This window comes from Pleurodeles waltl, chromosome 4_1 (assembly GCF_031143425.1).
Source record: "Pleurodeles waltl isolate 20211129_DDA chromosome 4_1, aPleWal1.hap1.20221129, whole genome shotgun sequence".
Taxonomy (NCBI): Eukaryota; Metazoa; Chordata; class Amphibia; order Caudata; family Salamandridae; genus Pleurodeles; species Pleurodeles waltl.
Window position 1 is genome coordinate 914,053,913 of NC_090442.1, and position 19,546 is coordinate 914,073,458.

The 19,546-nt window shown below is 48.2% G+C and overlaps 1 protein-coding gene across 1 annotated transcript in view; it reads left to right on the forward strand.

Moving 5' to 3' along the window:
- The window catches only part of GSAP (gamma-secretase activating protein), a 646,974-nt gene that overhangs the window by 532,387 nt on the left and 95,041 nt on the right, over nt 1–19,546 (forward strand). The window contains exon 27 of the mRNA XM_069229679.1: nt 6,056–6,175. Coding sequence (XP_069085780.1) covers nt 6,056–6,175 — 120 coding nt within the window. The remainder of the gene's footprint in view (nt 1–6,055; nt 6,176–19,546) is intronic.

Sequence of the window (19,546 nt, forward strand, 5' to 3'; positions counted from 1 at the left end):
AGATCACCCTCAATTTGGCAGGGAAAAGAAGAGGATATTTTATATTGTGTTCCTGGAGCCGTTGTTTGACTTTCATATAGGAGTTTCGCTGTTTCTGTACTTCTTGGGTGAAGTCTGGATAACCATGGATCACTGAGCCCTCCAGCCAGAATGGGCCTTTGCTGCGAAATTGCTGCAGTATCAAATCACGGTCTCTGTAATTTAGTAGCCTCACTATTAATGGTCTGGGAGTTTGACCCGGTAGAGGAGGTCTTCCCGGGATTCTGTACGCTCGCTCGACAGAGAAGAACTTCAAAGGGGCCCCGCTCAGTACTTCTTTAGTTAGCCACTGCTCTATGGTTAGTTCCAAGTTCTGTTCTGGTGGGTGCTCGGGGAACCCCACAAAGCAAATGTTGTTGCGACGGGATCTGCTTTCCGCTTCCTCGGCGCGCCTCCATAGGATATTCACCTCTGCATCCAGGCGCTGGATTTGTTTCCGGTTGTCCGAGGCCATGGGGCTCGTCTTGCTCAGGGTATTCTCGGTAGTTTTCACCCTCTCTGTCAAGTTCCGATGGTCCACTCTGAGTAGGTTTAGATCTTGTGATACTGTGTCTATTTTTAGTTCTAGTGTGGATTTAGTGTCCATGATTGCCTGTAGCACTTTTTCAAACTGCACAGAGTGGGATTGAAGTGTACTTTCCAGTGATTGCAAGGTTAGGAGTTGCTGATGGTCAGTGGGCGACGACGGGCCGGGCGCGGTTCGTTCTTGGTTTTTCGCTGACATGGATTTCCCGGCCATTGTTATTCTTCTTCTATATTTCCCGTTGCCAGGAGTCAGTTAAATTTTGAGTTTCTAGAGCGACGAAGCGCCCCGGGAGTTCCAATCTACCTTTCGGCGTAGTATACCTTGTTGAGGCCCCGGTTCCCTGTTCCTGGTCCCTCCTTTTCTATTCTATCTGTAAAGGATTATGCTGGGTCGAATGCAGCTGTCGGGGGGGGGGGGATCTTGGTGCTGCTAGTTGGGCGCTCCGGTTCCCGGGTGAGCGCAGGTGCCTCTGCAGAGTGTCTGCCCTGTGTTGAGCCCCCGGAGGGGTGGGAGGGGGGGGAGGAAGGGCAATCCTGGTGAGCGCAATATTCTTCCACCAATATCCCCTCCGCTCGCGTCCGGAGGCCCCAGCTCGTGTGACGCAGTAAAATCTGATGAGGGCGCAGGGGGGAGAAGGGGGGAAAGGGGAGCGGGGGAGCCTTCTAGTTGGGCTGCCCCTCTCTGCTGTTTTTCGTCTGCTTGCTGTGTTGCCCCCTTTGCCTTTTTTGCTCCACGTTGTCTCCCCGTCCCTGGAGGGGGGGTGGCTGTCCCCCATTACGCTTGGGCGCCTCACCCTCAGGTCAAGTGAGCGTCCATGAGGCCCTGACTGCTCCCTGAATGTAGCTCCCTTGAGATTTCTTCGTGTCCAGGCCGGCCGCCGGACCCGGACACAACTACGTTTTCCTGCTGTGCCCCCCCCCTCCCCCCCCCCCCCCAACCGATTGATGTGTCGGGGCGGCTCGCCCCCCGCGGCGAGGTCCGCCGGTGCTCGCCGCTCCGTGCAGCCGGCCCAAGGGAGGCGAAGGGGGAGGGAAGAAAGAGGGATGCAGCTGTGAGGTGGGGGTCGTCTGGGCCGCGACCCCCGATGCTCCTCCGCTCCAAAGGCCCCCTACCTCTGCCACTCCCGATTGCTAGTTCCTCCCTTCGGAGGTTCAGGGCTCCAGGGCGCCGCCATTTCGCAGCTCAGTGGCTGCGCCTCTATCCCGGCTCCTTCACCGGCTCAGTCTCTCTGCGCGGGCTCGAATAGCCCCGCGTGTTCGTGTGCCTCCCGGGGACCGGGCGCACACCACCAGGGAACTGTCTCCGTTCCACGGGAGTGCCCTGCAGGATTCTTTTCCCAGGTCCGAGTCGGAGCTCCTCGTTAGGCGTCCGCCTCGGTGGCCATCTTGGCTCCTCCCCCTAATGTGAAGATCATATTGATGATGCCATCCCAGAATCGGTGGTCCATTGCTGGCCACATAAACCTTCCCATCAACATGTCTTTTCCCAAACTCAATCTTTGCCAACATATATCTCAATATGTCAATTTTCTCACCCTGATAACCTCCTGGATTTATATCTTTAGGCAAAAGTCTTACACCCGGCCACTCCTGTGAAAATAATTATTTAGGTGTAATTGTATAGAATGACCCTGAATCAATAATTAGTTGTATATTCCTGACTCTTATCGTAAAGTTTGCCGTCGGTCGAGGTGGCTTAATGTCCCCCAGCACTTCTTTGTTTTCCACTGACAAAACTCCATCCACTCCTTCAAGTGTTGAATGATTATCATGCACCACCCCCACGCTGTACTTGGACCATGTCTTACATACATGTGCAAAATGTTTTTTTTTTCAGCACACTTTACCTCTTGCAAAACATGTTTTAGGCTCTGAATTGTGAAACTTGCTTCCACATCTTGTACACCACTTATTCACATTTTTCCCAACATTAAGGGTGGATATTTTTGCTATTATGTTTACTTTCTGAGTTTGTACTTCCCAGTACATCATTATCCTCACCCCCCACTTTACTTATACAATTAACATCAATCCCTTCCTCGTCACCATAAATTTGTTGTGAATACATAAAGATACGGATCTGATGTAGTTCGATGCAGCCTTTGTTGAAGGTAAATGTAAGGAAATGCCTCCTTGGCATGGTTACCCCCTGGCTTTTTGCCTTTGCTGATGCCAAGTTATGATTTGAAAGTGTGCTGAGGCCTGCTAACCAGGCCCCAGCACCAGTGTTCTTTCCCTAAAACTGTACCTTTGTTTCCACAATTGGCACACCCTGGCATCCAGGTAAGTCCCTTGTAACTGGTACCAAGGGCCCTGATGCCAGGGAAGGTCGCAAAGGGCTGCAGCATGTCTTATGCCACCTTGGGGACTCCTCACTCAGCACAGACACACTGCTTGCCAGCTTGTGTGTGCTGGTGGGGAGAAAATGACTAAGTCGACATGGCACTCCCCTCAGGGTGCCATGCCAACCTCACACTGCCTATGGCATAGATAAGTCACCCCTCTAGCAGGCCTTACAGCCCTAAGGCAGGGTGCACTATACCATAGGTGAGGGCATAGGTGCATGAGCACTATGCCCCTACAGTGTTTAAGCAAAACCTTAGACATTGTAAGTGCAGGGTAGCCATAAGAGTATATGGTCTGGGAGTCTGTCATACACGAACTCCACAGCACCATAATGGCTACACTGAAAACTGGAAAGTTTGGTATCAAACTTCTCAGCACAATAAATGCACACTGATGCCAGTATACGTTTTAATGTAAAATACACCCCAGAGGGCATCTTAGAGATGCCCCCTGAAAACATACCTGACTTCCAGTGTGGGCTGACTAGTTTTGCCAGCCTGCCACACACCAGCCATGTTGCTGGCCACATGGGGAGAGTGCCTTTGTCACTCTGTGGCTTGTAACAAAGCCTGTACTGGGTGGAGGTGCTTCTCACCTCCTCCTGCAGGAGCCGTAACACCTGCCGGTGAGCCTCAAAGGTCCACCCCCTTTGTTACAGCGCCACAGGGCATTCCAGCTAGTGGAGATGCCCACCCCCTCCGGCCACAGCCCCACTTTTGGCGGCAAGGCCAGAGGAGATAATGAGAAAAACAAGGAGGAGTCACTGGCCAGTCAGGACAACCCCTAAGGTGTCCTGAGCTGAGGTGACTCTGACTTTTAGAAATCCTCCATCTTGCAGATGGAGGATTCCCCCAATAGGATTAGGGATGTGCCCCCCTCCCCTCAGGGAGGAGGCACAAAGAGGGTGTAGCCACCCTCAGGGCTAGTAGCCATTGGCTACTAACCCCCGACCTATACACCCCCCCTAAATTGAGTATTTAGGGGCCCCCAGAACCAAGCAAGATAGACTCCTGCAACCTGAAAACGAAGAAGGACTGCTGACCTGAAAGCCCTGCAGAGAAGACGGAGACACCAACTGCTTTGGCCCCAGCCCTACCGGCCTGTCTCCCCACATCAAGAAAAACTGCAACTGCAACAGCTACGCGTTCCCCAGGGTCCAGCGACCACTGAAGCCTCAGAGGACTACCCTGCATCTAAAAGAACCAAGAACTCCTGAGGACAGCGGCTCTGCTCCAAAGAAGAAACAACTTTGCAACAAAGAAACAAGTTTTAATGGACTGCACGTTTCCCGCCGGAAGCGTGAGACTTTCCACTCTGCACCTGACGCCCCCGGCTCGACCTGCGGAGAAACAACACTACAGGGAGGACTCCCCGGCGACTGCGACCCTGTGAGTAGCCAGAGTTGACCCACCTAAGCCCCCCAGCGATGCCTGCAGAGGGAATCCAGAGGCTCCCCCTGACCGCAACTGCCTGCTTCAAAGAACCAGACGCCTGGTAAAGACACTGCACCTGCAGCCCCCAGGACCTGAAGGATCCGACCTCCAGTGCAGAAGCGACCCCCAGGTGGCCCTCTCCCTTGCTCCCTACCCCGAGGAGTCCCATCTCCCCCCCCCCCCCCCACCCCTTGCCTGCCTGCTTCGCTGAAGAGACCGCCAGGTCTCCCATTGAACTCCATTGCAAACCCGATGCCTGTTTGCACTCTGCACCCAGCCGCCTCCGTGCCGCTGAGGGTGTACTTTTTGTGCTGACTTGTGTCCCCCGGGTGCCCTACAAAACCCCTGTGGTCCGCCCTCCGAAGTCACGGATACCTACCTGCTGGCAGACTGGAACCAAGGCACCCCCTTCTCCATTGAAGCCTATGTGTTTTGGGCACTACTTTGACCTCTGCACCGGCCCTGAGCTGCTGATGTGGTAACTTTGGGGTTGCCCTGAACCCCCAACGGTGGGCTACGTTGGACCCAACTTTGAACCCTGTAGGTGGTTTACTTACCTGCAAAACTAACAAACACTTACCTCCCCCAGGAACTGTTGAAATTTGTACTGTCTAGTTTTAAAAATAGCTTATTTCCATTGTTGCCAAAACTGTACATGCTATTTTTCTGATTCAAAGTTCCTATGATACCTAAGTGAATTACCTTTCATTTAAAGTATTACTTGTAAATCTTGAACCTGTGGTTCTTAAAATAAACTAAGAAAATATATTTTTCTATACAAAAACCTATTGGCCTGGGATTGTCTTTGAGTGTGTGTTCCTCATTTATTGCCTGTGTGTGTACAACAAATGCATAACACTACCCTCTGATAAGCCTACTGCTCGACCACACTACCACAAAATAGAGCATTAAAATTATCTCTTTTTGCCACTATCTTACCTCTAAGGGGAACCCTTGGACTCTGTGCATGCTATTTTGTGCTTTGAAATAGTACATACAGAGCCAACTTCCTACAGTAAATGTAGACACAGGCACAATACGAGCTCCCTCGCTAGCGTCTGGCTCCCAGTACTCAGTTAGATAACCGCCCTCCATTGAATCCCCCAAACATTCTTAACATGGAATTGTCGGCATGAGGAACGTGCCGACAATTCCATGAATACAACATGCTTCCTATCCATTAGCTACCTTTTCAGACAAGCATCGGGTTAATAGAGCATATCATGTCATCTAGAGCACAGTAATGCCATCCTTTTCAGGTTTTCTGTACCCCCAGAGGTCGAAATGCCAACAGGGTTCTTTAAATGTTTTTTTTTCCCCCAGGATTATGTATGAGACTACAGTTTGCATGTTTTGCCTTGCAATCTGTTTCTTTGCCCAGGAATGAAAGCTGCTGCCACTGTTCCTTTTGTCATTGGTCATCACCATGCCAATGTCTGACCCAAAAATAAATATATATATTAAAACTAGTGATATCATATTTGTGATTGATAAAACCAATATTAAGATGGTATTGTACATTCATGTTTGTTCATAATTTACCTTCTACTGTATGTATTTACACTGGCGTCCAAAATATACACTTGTTAGGATGTTGGCAGTAATTTTAGTGATCTGTACCGAAATATTCTCTGTTAAATGAAATATTCACTTTCACTCATACTAATCAGTTCACTTTGATTCTGAACACTAATATTTTGCTGTACTTACAGGTTTTCATACTCTGCACACTGTGCTTGGTGTTCGATGTCTTCCTTTATATACCTTTCTGCATTATATCGATAGTGGCGTTTTGCTACTCACTGAAACATGTGTGACAAGACTGTTGAAAGGTAAGCATGTTTAATGCATGTTTATTAACTATTAATGTATTTCATTGAAGCCGCATTACTACGTTGTTCAGAAACTCATCCCTTCCAACACAAATCCCCTGCCTGTTGTTTTCACATGTCTCCCAACCACTTCCAACCCAACCAGACCCTCCTACTCTCCCATCACCCAGAGGTAAACCATCCCCAGAGTCCATCCTCTCAGCATGCTTGGCATTTCTCTCATCTCTAAGTTCTTGATCAAAAAGCTGTTCACCCGCAACCTCTTGGGACAACCCTGCTTGCTATTATGCGGACTAGGTTAGGCCAGTACTAGAATCCACAACCTACAGTATCTAAACACTATACACCAGTGACTCCCATCTCTACAGGGAATATACCCTCTGCAACCATAACTCACCTTCTCTGTATCGCAGAGTGTCACACCTGTTGAGCCACAAGTACCAAAAATTATGTGGAATTTCATTTATCAGCATGCAGAGGGTAATTGGCCTTCATGAGGGACCTCAGCAAGACCATCACCAGGCACGTAACTATTGACCTCCACTTTAGCAAAGTGTATAGTCTTCAAAATATCAACTCAAAACTTAACTCACAGCAGATATTTGCAGAATATATGAATAAAGACACCAGTCTAGCTAAATCCCTCTAGCACATGTTCGCCCAGGTGAGTTAAAATTGCTAATAATTGTTCAGTGCCACCTGTAGAGGATTTTGCAAAGTGTCTCTCTTCCCTGTGCATGTTTAGCAATGTTGTTGAGCCTACCTAGTATTCCTTTTCATTGCTCATCATGCAGTTAGCTGCACAGCAACTTTTACAGCTGAAAATGACAATTTCTCACTGTTTTTTTTTATTTTATTTTTTTAGAAATTAGGTTATTTATATATCATGGTGACTATATGTACAGGGTCAGGAAGTGTCTTTGAGTTCATCAAAAGTCTTCAGCCTTCTAGTAGATCCTTAGTAGCCACTGGTAGCAATGCCATGTACATGTGTTACATATATCAGAACCTCAGTTGCGGCGTATGCTCAGTATATTACCAAGGTCTACATTTTTTAGGTCTCGCCTAGGCAGCACATGTGCTGTCTCTTTCGAGACATGTTGTATCTACAATGTGGTTTCAAGCACTTCTCATCTTTTCCATTTGTTCCTGCCTTCCTAAATGGCTGCTTTTGTTTGGTGAATATGCTTAATTAGTCCCTCTTTTTGGAGCTTCAGACCCTCCCAGGACGCTGCCACTGCTACATGTGATCCTACTCCTTTTTTTTTTCTTTATTTATGTTCCTTCATGAGCACTATTTTATTTCATTTATTTTTTTGGTTTGTCTCGACTCGTGTATCAGCACGGCGCCCGCTTCACGAATTCTGCGCTTCATTTTTCTGGCGCCATTTATATTTTCCTACCAGTACCATGTGTTTGCGTGTGTAAACAAACTTTCTTTTGTTTTATCAGCACAGCCCCTGTTCCACTGATGCCACACTTCATGTTTCACAACTCATTGGAAATCTAGCCCCACGCCAAGAGAGCTGTACCAGAAACTACTCCCCCGACGGCCCTGAAGGCATTTTATGATAAGTGCTGTCGTCCCCCACTGTGCTGCGCTACCCCCTCGATGTATGCCTGCAATTGTCATGTTTTGGATTGCTGTTGCATCTAGCAGTAGCTGGGGGACTTCAGGGCTTGTGTTTGCCGAGGCACCAGACTACAAAAGGGCTGCGCTCCTGTGTCGGTTAATTTAGATTTTTTATATATCTGAGAAAACTGCTGCCGTTCTTCCTGCACTCGCCTAGCGAGGTTGGTGCTCCATTATGGGTGCAGGACCCATTCAAATATTTCACCAAACGAAATTCAAACGCTGGCACTCCTTGGAACTGAAATGTTTATTCAGACCTGTACATCCTTGTCATATTTTAGATTTTAAATTTTTCAAATTTCCATTTTCCAAATACAAAATTAGGGCAGTGCGTTTCAACCATCACGGTCTTCTTCATTGGCCCGCAAAGAAAAAACACAAAGACAAAATGGCCCCTCCTACCTCCAGTATATAATCTCTCTAACAGATCATAGACATAGAAGATTTTTTTTTTTTTTTTTTTTTTTAATACGGTAATTTGTTGTTATATTTTACTTTTACTTTACTCAATCATATAATAATTAAGAAAGCTGGAATCCGAGTATATTATTCTACTTAACAGCCAACATCCTTGGGGTTTGAACAAGGACGAGGAACTTTATGTACATATTGGTTAGTCAAAAAAGCATGTAGGTACATGGTTGTGAACAGTTGTTCAGGGCTTTATCTAATTTGGTTTTATTGCTAATGTGGCCATCCTACCAGTAATAGCAGAATTGTTATGAAGATGCTTTCAATTTGATTATTTGGATGGAAAAGATGTTAAGGTGGAACATACATTATCAGATTATTATCTTTTACGGGTAAATATATACTTTCTGTTTATATTGTATTATATGATTGAGGAAAGTAAAAGTAAAATGACAATATAAAAAAAAAAAACTCTTCTATGTCTATGATTTGTTAGAGATTATATACTGGAGGAGCCATTTTGTCTTTGTATTTTTTCTTTGCGTGCCAATGAAACGTGTTGCCCTAATTTTGTATTTGGAAAATGGAAATTTGAAAAATTGAAAATCTAAAATATGACAAGGATGTACTGGTCTGAATAAACATTTCAGTTGCATGGAGTGCCAGTGTTTGAATTTCGTTTGGTGAAATATATATGTATATATATATATGTTCGATGGCATGTGTAGCTGCAGATACACATGCTGTGCATTATCCTGCCATCTAGTGTTGGGCTTGGAGTGTTACAAGTTGTTTTTCTTCGAAGAAGTCTTTTTGAGTCACGGGACCGAGTGACTCCTCCCTTTCAGCTCCATTGCGCATGGGCGTCGACTCCATCTTAGATTGTTTCCTTTCCGCCATCGGGTTCGGACGTGTTCCTCTTCGCTCCGTAATTCGAATCGGGGAAACTTAAAAAATCATCGAAATTCATTGGTATTGTTTGCGTTCGGGTCCGGTTTAGTATCATCACATCGGCACCGACAACAAGACCGCTTTGGCGGCCCTTTGGGGCTTCCGCACTTAATCAAGGCCTGGTCGGCCCGACCACACCCGTCGACAAAGAACTAATTGACCGGACCCCTTTCCGTTTCTGTCCGAAGTGCCACGCCAAGTATCCTTACACAGACCAGCATCGGGACTGTAACCTGTGTTTACGGCCCGAACACAGAGAGGATACTTGTGAGGCCTGCAGAGCGTTTCGATCCAAGAAGACCTTAAGAGATCGACGCACAAGACGGTTACAGATGGCATCGAAACAGTCACAACATCCCGACGCCGAGGAAGAAGAGATGCGGATATCCATCCAGGATTCTGACTCGGATGAATCCGACGGGGTCGACCTCCGACGGCGGCACAAAAAGTGAGTACACCTTCCCCGTCCCACAGCCAAGGTCAGGTCAAGAAACAAAAGGCCTCGGGGACGCCACTGCTGGAAGGCCATGGCTCAACCCACAGAAAAGACGGTGACCAAGTAACATCGGCACCGAAAAGGCCAAATCAGTGCCGAAGACTTCTGACTCCGGTCGAGAAACCGGCACCGAAAAGAGTCGACATCGAATAATCGAGTCGAGTAAACCTCGAAAAAGCCACTCGGAGCCATAACCAACAATCTCCATCGGGGTTTCGATACCGAAAAAACCAGCTTCGGAGCTGACAAAGGCATCCTACACGGAAGAGCAGGGGCTCTCTCTACAGCTCAAAGAAAAGCACAGATTTGAACTGGATTCAGAAGAGTATGATCAAACTCAGCAAAGGCTAGAAATCCAGAAACATACAGGGAAGATACAAACTATCCCTCTGCTCAAGTCCAAAAGAAAACTGACTTTTCACGAGACTGAGTTGCAACCAAAGGCCAAAGTGGTAAGAGAAAGGTCACCACCCCCACAATTCTCACCACAAACATCCCCACTTCAATCTCCACAGTTGTCACCAGTGGGTACACCAATGGCCCAGTCACCCACACATACTGGGATGACTCAAGACGAGGCGGACCCCTGGGATCTATACGACCCACCAGTTTCGGACAATAGTCCAGAGTGTTATCCGACAAAACCTTCGCCGCCAGAGGACAGTACGTCCTACACGCAGGCACTGGCCAGAGCAGCAACATTTCACAATGTAACAATGCACTCAGAACCAGTGGAAGACAACTTCCTGTTTAACACTCTGGCATCCACGCATGCATCGTATCAAAGCCTGCCAATGTTAACGGGCATGCTTAAACATGCACAACAGGTTTTCCAAGAACCAGTGAAAGGGAGAGCAATCACGCCAAGGGTCGAGAAGAAATATAAACCGCCCCTGTCAGACCCTGTGTTTATTACACAACAGCTCCCTCCGGACTCAGTGGTTGTGGGGGCTGCAAGAAAACGGGCTAATTCGCAGTCATCTGGGGATGCGGCACCCCCTGATAAGGAAAGTCGTAAATTCGACACAGCTGGGAAAAGAGTGGCATCGCAAGCAGCCAATCAGTGGCGAATTGCCAACTCACAAGCCCTCCTTGCCCGCTACGACCTAGCACACTGGGACGAGATGCAAGACATCATCCAGCACCTCCCCAAAGAGCATCAAAAACATGCCCAACAAGTGGTTGAAGAGGGACAGGCCATATCGAACAACCATATCCGCTCTGCAATAGACTCTGCTGATACAGCGGCACGAACTGTAAATACAGCAGTAACAATTAGAAGGCATGCATGGCTGCGAAGTTCTGGGTTTAAACCAGAGATACAGCAAGCGGTATTGAATATGCTGTTTAATCAACATCAACTATTCGGCCCGGACATGGATACCGCAATAGAAAGAATGAAAAGGGACAAGGACACGGACACGGCCAAAGCCATGGGCGCGCTCTACTCCTCTCAATACAGGGGAACATTTAGGAAACCACAATTTAGGGGAGGGTTTAGACAGCAACCCTCAGAACCATCCACCTCCCAAACAAAACCCACTTACCAATCTCAGTACCAGAGAGGGGGGTTTCGTGGGTCCTACAGAGGACAGTTCCCAAGAGGAAGAGGGAAATTCCAGCCTGCCAAGCAGACCCCTGGTAGCAAGCAGTGACTTCAATGTCACACTTCCCCAACACATATCACAAGTCGGGGGGGAGATTAACAAAATACCACCACAATTGGACACACATTACTACAGACACGTGGGTTCTATCAATTATCCAACATGGTTACTGCATAGAGTTCACAAGATTCCCTCCAGATGTTCCCCCAAGAACGCACAGAATGTCAATACAACACTTAGACCTATTACAAATAGAAGTCCAAGCACTACTAGCAAAAGAAGCCATAGAACTGGTACCTTATCACCAGTGAGGAAGAGGGGTTTACTCCCTGTATTTCCTCATCCCAAAGAAAGACAAAACGTTAAGGCCTATTTTAGATCTCAGAAAACTGAATCTCTTCATCAAATCAGATCATTTCCACATGGTAACACTACAGGATGTAGTCCCTTTACTAAAACAAGGGGAATACATGACAACACTGGATCTAAAGGATGCGTATTTTCACATACCCATCCATCCATCTCACCGGAAATACCTCAGGTTTGTAATACAAGGCAAACATTACCAATTTAAAGTGTTGCCATTCGGAATAACAACGGCCCCCAGGGTATTTACAAAATGCCAGCTGTAGTAGCAGCTCATATAAGGAGAAATCACATGCACGTATTCCCGTATCTAGACGATTGGCTAATAAAGGCCAACACTCAACAACAATGTCAAAATCACACGCAATATGTAATAGATACTCTGCACAAACTAGGATTTTCTATAAATTACCAAAAATCACATTTACAACCATCCCAAATACAACAATACTTGGGAGCAACCCTCAACACACAAAGAGCAGTTGCCACTCCAAGTCCACAAAGAGTCCAGTCGGTTCAAAATATAAAATCAAGCATGCAATCAAACCAACAATACACGGTCAGGTTTGTGATGAAACTACTAGGCATGATGTCCTCATGCATAGCTATTGTCCCCAACGCAAGACTACACATGCGGCCCTTACAACAGTGCCTAGCAAAACAATAGATGCAGGCATAGGGTCAACTCCAAGGTCTAGTGTTGATAGACCGCCAAACACACTCTTGGCTTCAATGGGGAGCACACCTCAACAATCACAGCATACAAGGTCAATGGGACAGTCAACAAAAACAACTTCACATAAATCATTTAGAACTGCTAGCAGTCTTTCTAGCACTAAAAGCCTTTCAGCCCCTTCTAGCCCACAAACATATCCTTGTCAAGACAGACAATATGACAACAATGTATTATTTAAACAAACAGGGGGGCACGCACTCATCACAACTGTGTATCCTAGCGCAAAAAAATTGGCACTGGGCAATTCACAACAACATGTCAACAGTGTCAAGACTAGGGTGACCAAGGCTTCCACAGGGGGTGACCAAAAGAAAGGGATGACAAAGACTTCCCAGGGGAAGAGTGTTGAGACATCCAAGGGAAAACGTAAAGAGTCTTCTACAGGGCCCCAAAAATCTGCTCAGGAGGGAGGGTCCAAAGCCTCTTCACAATCCAATTTTGGGTGCAAGGGTAAAAACTTTGATCCCAAGAATGCTTGGTGTCGTAGCTGTAATCAGCAGGGACACCAAACTTGGAGACAAGGCATGTCCCAAGAAAGGTTCCACTTCAAACTCTACTCCAGTTAGCACTGGAATAGCCAGTCTCCAGGTGGGATCAACAGTGTGCCTAGAGCAAATCAGGGTTCACACTGAAGCTACATTAGTCTCTGAGGGTAGGGTTGACTTAGCCACACTGGCTGCCTGGCCCCCTAATATGCAAAAATACAGGCAGCAACTCTTAATTCATGGGATTAGTGTAGAAGGCCTGAGGGATACAGGTGCCAGTGTCACCAGGGTGACAGAGAAACTGGTTTCCCCTGGTCAATACCTGGCTGGACAAACATATCCAGTCACCAATGCTGACAATCAGGCTAAAGTACATCCCATGGCTATGGTAACTTTAGAGTGGGGAGGGGTCAATGGCCTGAAACAGGTAGTGGTCTCCTCAAATATCCCTGTAGACTGTTTGCTTGTAAATGACCTGGAGTCCTCAGCATGGGCTGAGGTAGAACTCAAAACCCATGCAGCCATGCTTGGTATCCCTGAACTGGTGTGTGTCAAGACAAGGGCACAGTGCAAGGCTCAGGGTGAAAAAGTGGTGTTGGAGCCTGGAAAAATGGCCCAACCCTCCAAGAGGAAAGGAAAGAAGACTGGGGAACCAGCTTCCACACAAAACGAGAAAAAGAACCTCTCTTCCCAGGAAGAAGTTCTGCCCTCTGAGGGAACTGAGCCCATGGAGTTAGAACCTTATCGGGTTGAGCTCCTAGGCCCAGGGGGACCCACAAGGGAACAGTTGTGTAAGGCGCAAGAAACATGTCCCTCTCTTGAAGGCCTTAGGCAGCAAGCTGCCGAAGAGACCAAAGGAAAAATCACTGGAACACATAGTCTATTGGGAAGATAGACTCCTCCACACTGAGGCAAGAGACCCCAAACCTGGTGCCACTAGGAGAGTGGTAGTGCCTCAGGAGTTTAGGAAGTTCATTCTGACCTTAGCTCATATAATTCCACTTGCAGGGCATTTGGGACAAACCAAGACTTGTGAAAGGTTAGTTAACCATTTCTATTGGCCCAACATGTCCCAAAAGGTAAAGGAGTTTTGTGTCTCCTGTGCCACCTGTCAAGCCAGTGGTAAGACAGGTGGACACCCAAAGGCCCCCCTCATTCCACTTCCAGTGGTGGGGGTCCCCTTTGAAAGAGTGGGTGTGGACATAGTGGGTTGACTTGAACCTCCCACAGCCTTAGGGAAACAGTACATCCTAGTGGTAGTGGATCATGCCACTATGTACCCTGAAGCAATTCCCCTTAGGTACACTACTGCCCCTGCAGTAGCTAAAGCACTCATTTGTATCTTTACCAGAGTGTGATTTCCTAATTAGGTGGTGTCTGACAGGGGTACCAACTTAAGCATATGTGGAATGAGTGTGGGGTGACTTACAAATTCACCACACCATACCATCCACAAACCAATGGTCTTGTAGAAAGATTTAACAAGACATTGAAAGGCATGATCATGGGGCTCCCTGAAAAACTCAAAAGGAGATGGGATGTCCTCTTGCCATGTCTGCTTTTCGCCTACAGAGAGGTGCCTCAGAAGGGAGTAGGGTTTTCCCCCTTTGAACTTCTGTTTGGCCATCCTGTAAGGGGACCACTAGCTCTTGTAAAAGAAGGCTGGGAGAGACCTCTTCATAAGCCTCAACAATATATAATGGACTATGTACTAGGCCTACATTCCAGGATGGCAGAGTACATGGAAAAGGCAAGTAAAAACCTTGAGGCCAGCCAACAACTCCAGAAGATGTGGTATGACCAAAAGGCTGCTATGGTAGTTTCAGCCAGGGCAAAAAGTCTGGATTCTGGAGCCTGTGGCTCCCAGGGCACTCCAGGACAGATGGAGTGGCCCTTATCCAGTGCTAGAGAGAAAGAGTCCGGTCACCTACCTGGTAGACCTAGGCACTAGCAGGACCCCCAAAAGGGTGATCCATGTGAACCACCTTAAATTCTTTCATGACAGGGAAGATGTGAATCTGTTGATGCTAACAAATGAGGACCAGGAAGCTGAGAGTGAACCTCTCCCTGATCTCCTCTCCACAGACCCTAAAGATGGCTCAGTAGATGGAGCGATCTATTCAGACACCCTCTCTGTCCAACAGCAATCTGACTGTAGGAAAGTCTTACAACAGTTTGCTGAGTACCCATGATGTGGACACAGGAGACAGCATGCCTGTCAAGAACAACATTTTCAGATAGTCTGACCAAGTTAAGGAAAGCATCAAAGTGGAAGTCCACAAGATGCTGGAATTGGGAGTCATTGAGCATTCTGACAGCCCCTGGGCTAGCCCAGTGGTCCTAGTCCCCAAACCTCACACCAAAGGATGGAAAGAGAGAGATTAGGTTTTGTGTGGACTACAGAGGACTTAATTCTGTCACCAAGACAGATGCCCATCCCATTCCAAGGGCAGATAAATTGATTGACAAGCTAGTTGCTGCCAGATACTTAAGTACCTTTGACTTGACAGCAGGGTACTGGCAAATCAAAATGGCACCAGGAGCAAAAAGAAAAACGTCATTCTCCATACTTGATGGGCATTATCAGTTTACTGTTATGCCCTTTGGCTTAAAGAATGCCCCTGCCACCTTCCAAAGGTTGGTAAATCAAGCCCTTGCTGGCTTGGAATCCTTTAGTGCAGCTTATCTTGACGATATTGCTGTCTTTAGCTCCAGCTGGCAGGATCACCTGGTCCACCTGAAGAAGGTTTTGAAGGCCCTACAAGCAGCAGGCCTCTCTATCAAGGCATCCAAATGTCAGATAGGGCAGGGAACTGTGGTTTGCTTGGGACACCTTGTAGGTGGAGGCCAAGTTCAGGCCCTCCAACCCAAGATCCAGACTATTCTGGACTGGTTAGCTCCAAAACCCAAGACTCAAGTCAGGGCATTCCTTGGCTTGAATGGGTACTACAGGAGGTTTGTGAAGGGATATGGATCAATAGTGACACCCCTCACAGAACTTACCTTCAAGAAAATGCCCAAGATGGTAAACTGGACTGTAGAATGCCAACAGGCCTTTGACACCCTGAAACAAGCTATGTGCACAGCACCAGTTATAAAAGCTCCAGATTACTCCAAGCATTTCATTGTGCAGACTGATGCCTCTGAACATAGGATAGGTGCTGTTTTGTCCCAAACAAATGATGATGGCCTTGACCTGCTGTTGCTTTCATTAGCAGGAGGTTACTCCCCAGGGAGCAGCGTTGGAGTGCCATTGAGAGGGAGGCCTTTTGCTGTGGTTTGGTCCCTGAAGAAGCTGAGACCATACCCCTTTTGTACTCAATTTGTAGTTCAAACTGACCACAGAGCCCTCAGATGGCTAATGCAAATGAAAGGTGAAAATCCAAAACTGTTGAGGTGGTCCATCTCCCTACAGGGAATGGACTTTATAGTGGAACACAGACCTGGGACTGCCAATGCAGATGGCCTCTCCAGGTTCTTCCACTTAGAAAATGAAGTCTCTCTTGGGAAAGGTTAGTCTCACCCTCTGTCGTTTGGGGGGTGGGGGGTGTAAGGAAATGCCTCCTTGGCATGGTTACCCCCTGACCTTTTGCCTTTGCTGATGCCAAGTTATGATTTGAAAGTGTGCTGAGGCCTGCTAACCAGGCCCCAGCACCAGTGTTCTTTCCCTAACCTGTACCTTTGTCTCCACAATTGGCACACTCTGGCATGCAGGTAAGTCCCTTGTAACTGGTACCCTGGTACCAAGGGCCCTGATGCCAGGGAAGGTCTCTAAGGGCTGCAGCATGTCTTATGCCCCCCTGGGGTCCCCTCACTCAGCACAGACACACTGCTTGCCAGCTTGTGTGTGCTGGTGAGGAGAAAATGACTAAGTCGACATTGCACTCCCCTCAGGGTGCCATGCCAACCTCACACTGCCCATGGTATAGATAAGTCACCCCTCTAGCAGGCCTTACAGCCCTAAGGCAGGTTGCACTATACCATAGGTGAGGGATAGGTGCATGAGCACTATCCCCCTACAGTGCTAAGCAAAACCTTAGACATTGTAAGTGCAGGGTAGCCATAAGAGTATATGGTCTGGGAGTCTGTCAGACACAAACTCCACAGCACCATAATGGCTACACTGAAAACTGGGAAGTTTGGTGTCAAACTTCTTAGCACAATAAATGCACACTGATGCCAGTGTACATGTTATTGTGAAATACACCCAGAGGGCATGTTAGAGATGCCCCCTGAAAACATACCCAACTTCCAGTGTGGGCTGACTAGTTTTGCCAGTCTGCCACACGCCAGACATGTAGCTGGCCACATGGGGAGAGTGCCTTTGTCACTCCGTGGCTAGTAACAAAGACTGTACTGGGTGGAGGTGCTTCTCACCTCCCCCTGCAAGAACTGTAACACCTGGCGGTGAGCCTCAAAAGCTCACCCCCTTTGTTACAGCGCCACAGGGCATCCCAGCAAGTGGAGATGCCTGCCCCCTCCGGCCACGGCCCCACTTTTGGCGGCAAGGCCGGAGGAGATAATGAGAAAAACAAGGAGGAGTCACTGGCCAGTCAGGACAACCCCTAAGGTGTCCTGAGGTGACTTTGACTTTTAGAAATCCTGGATCTTGCAGACGTAGGATTCCCCAATAGGATTAGGGATGTGCCCCCCTCCCCTCAGGGAGGAGGCACAAAGAGGGTGTAGCCACCCTCAGGGCTAGTAGCCATTGGCTACTAACCCCCGCAGACCTAAACACACCCCTAAATTGAGTATTTAGGGGCCCCCAGAACCAAGGAAGATAGATTCCTGCAACCTACGACGAAGAAGGACTGCTGACCTGAAGCCCTGCAGAGAAGACAGAGACACCAACTGCTTTGGCCCCAGCCCTACCGGCCTGTCTCCCCAACTTCATTTTTTTATTTTATTTTTTTTATTTATTAAGCATTTTACGATATAAAAAATACAACAAACAAACTTGCCAGTTATCATCATTAGTGTGTTACATACAGTATGCTATTAGGTGTCGTACAGAAAGGAACATATTACAATAGTCATCATGTCCATAACAATAGAAATTACAAGCCACTAGACTGGACACAGGAGCTCAGAGGGTCACAACATTCTGCCTTAGGGTGTAGAGAGGGCAGCCGCGGAGGAAACCAGGTGTAGCGATCAGGGTCTTGCTTGTGTTACAGGCATTTCCTCCATGATGTGAGGGGAGAGGAGTGCGATGTATCCCTACCGCCACCCCCCTCCCAGGGATCATTCACTCACGATATCCCCTTCTGCTTCCCTGCTCTGATGTTCCCGAGCCCAACTCACAAACGGATCCCAGATGTCACGGGGCCTGGATGCAGCCGGCATTAACTCCCAGAATGTGGTTAGCTGCGTGTGCCCATAAGTTACATCCGCCAGCCAATCCCTCACCGCGGGCACCCTCTGTCTACCCCAGTGGATCGCCACCCGTCGCTTAGCAAACAATAGAAGTAATGCATGTAGCCTGCGCGCTGCTGGCGGAGTGTCTCTGACATATCCTAGTAGCCCAAGCAGAGGGGAAGGGACGTCTGAGCGTCCCACAATCTGGTTTACCGATACAAAAACCTGAGACCAATAACCCTCCAGCCTCGGGCAAGACCACGCTATATGTAGAAAAGAGGCCGAGGCCGACCCACATCGCCAACATTCATCCGTCTCCCTAAGCCCCATTCTTTTCAGGCTGATGGGGGTTCTATAGAACCTATGCAGGTATTTAAAATGTATTAAACGCAGCTTGTAGTTTGGCGAAAGCTCAGTAAGCTGCCCACAGCAGAACTCCCACTGTTCCTCAGATATCTCAGGCTGGAGCTCCTCGTTCCAATACATCATAGATTTAGGCGCCACCCCCGGTGTCATGTTTTGCATATGGCGATAAATACGAGTTACCAGCTTACGGGGAGAAGGGGAGCCCACCACCGCCTCCAAAGCTGTAAAGACAGGTGGCGCGTCAGGGAACCCTCTGAATAGCGCCCGGCACGCCGCACGTAGTTTATGGTACAGAAATAATTCGGAAAAAGGCACCATACCCCCCTCCTCCGGCGCCGGGGGAGGCATAAACTTGCCATTGGGAAAAAGGTCCGCAAAGGTGCGGAGATGCAGCCTGTCAATCAAGTGACCAGCCATACCATCAGCCACACAGGGCAGCATCGGGTTATTCAACAGAGGGAGCGACGGAGCGTACAACAATGGGACCCCCGCCCTCCTACGCAACTCCTCCCACACCCACTGCAGCATCCCAGCCGTATCTACATCTGCTCTAGGACGCCGTGCCTTAGCGCATATCGCCACTCCAAGTGGAAGAGGCGCCACCACATCTCGTTCCACAGCCACGTGAGGCTGAAAAGGGACAGGGTGGGTCCAAAAATGCAAGAACTGAGCCTGAGCGCAGAGGGCATACAGTTTTATATATGGGGCACCCAGACCTCCCTGTCGCAGTGGCAGTGGCAGTGCCAGCGTATCCCACGCCACTCTGGCCTGTCCACCCGCCCACACCAGCTCCACCAGGCAGGACCGCAAAGTGGTAAAGAAGTGCGCTGTAAGCGGTATAGGTATATTGACGAATAGATAAAGGAATTTGGGTAGCACTATCATTTTTGTCAACGCGATCCGCCCAGTTAGCGACAGTGGCAGGGAAGCCCATAATTTCACTTTCTCGCTCAACCACATCA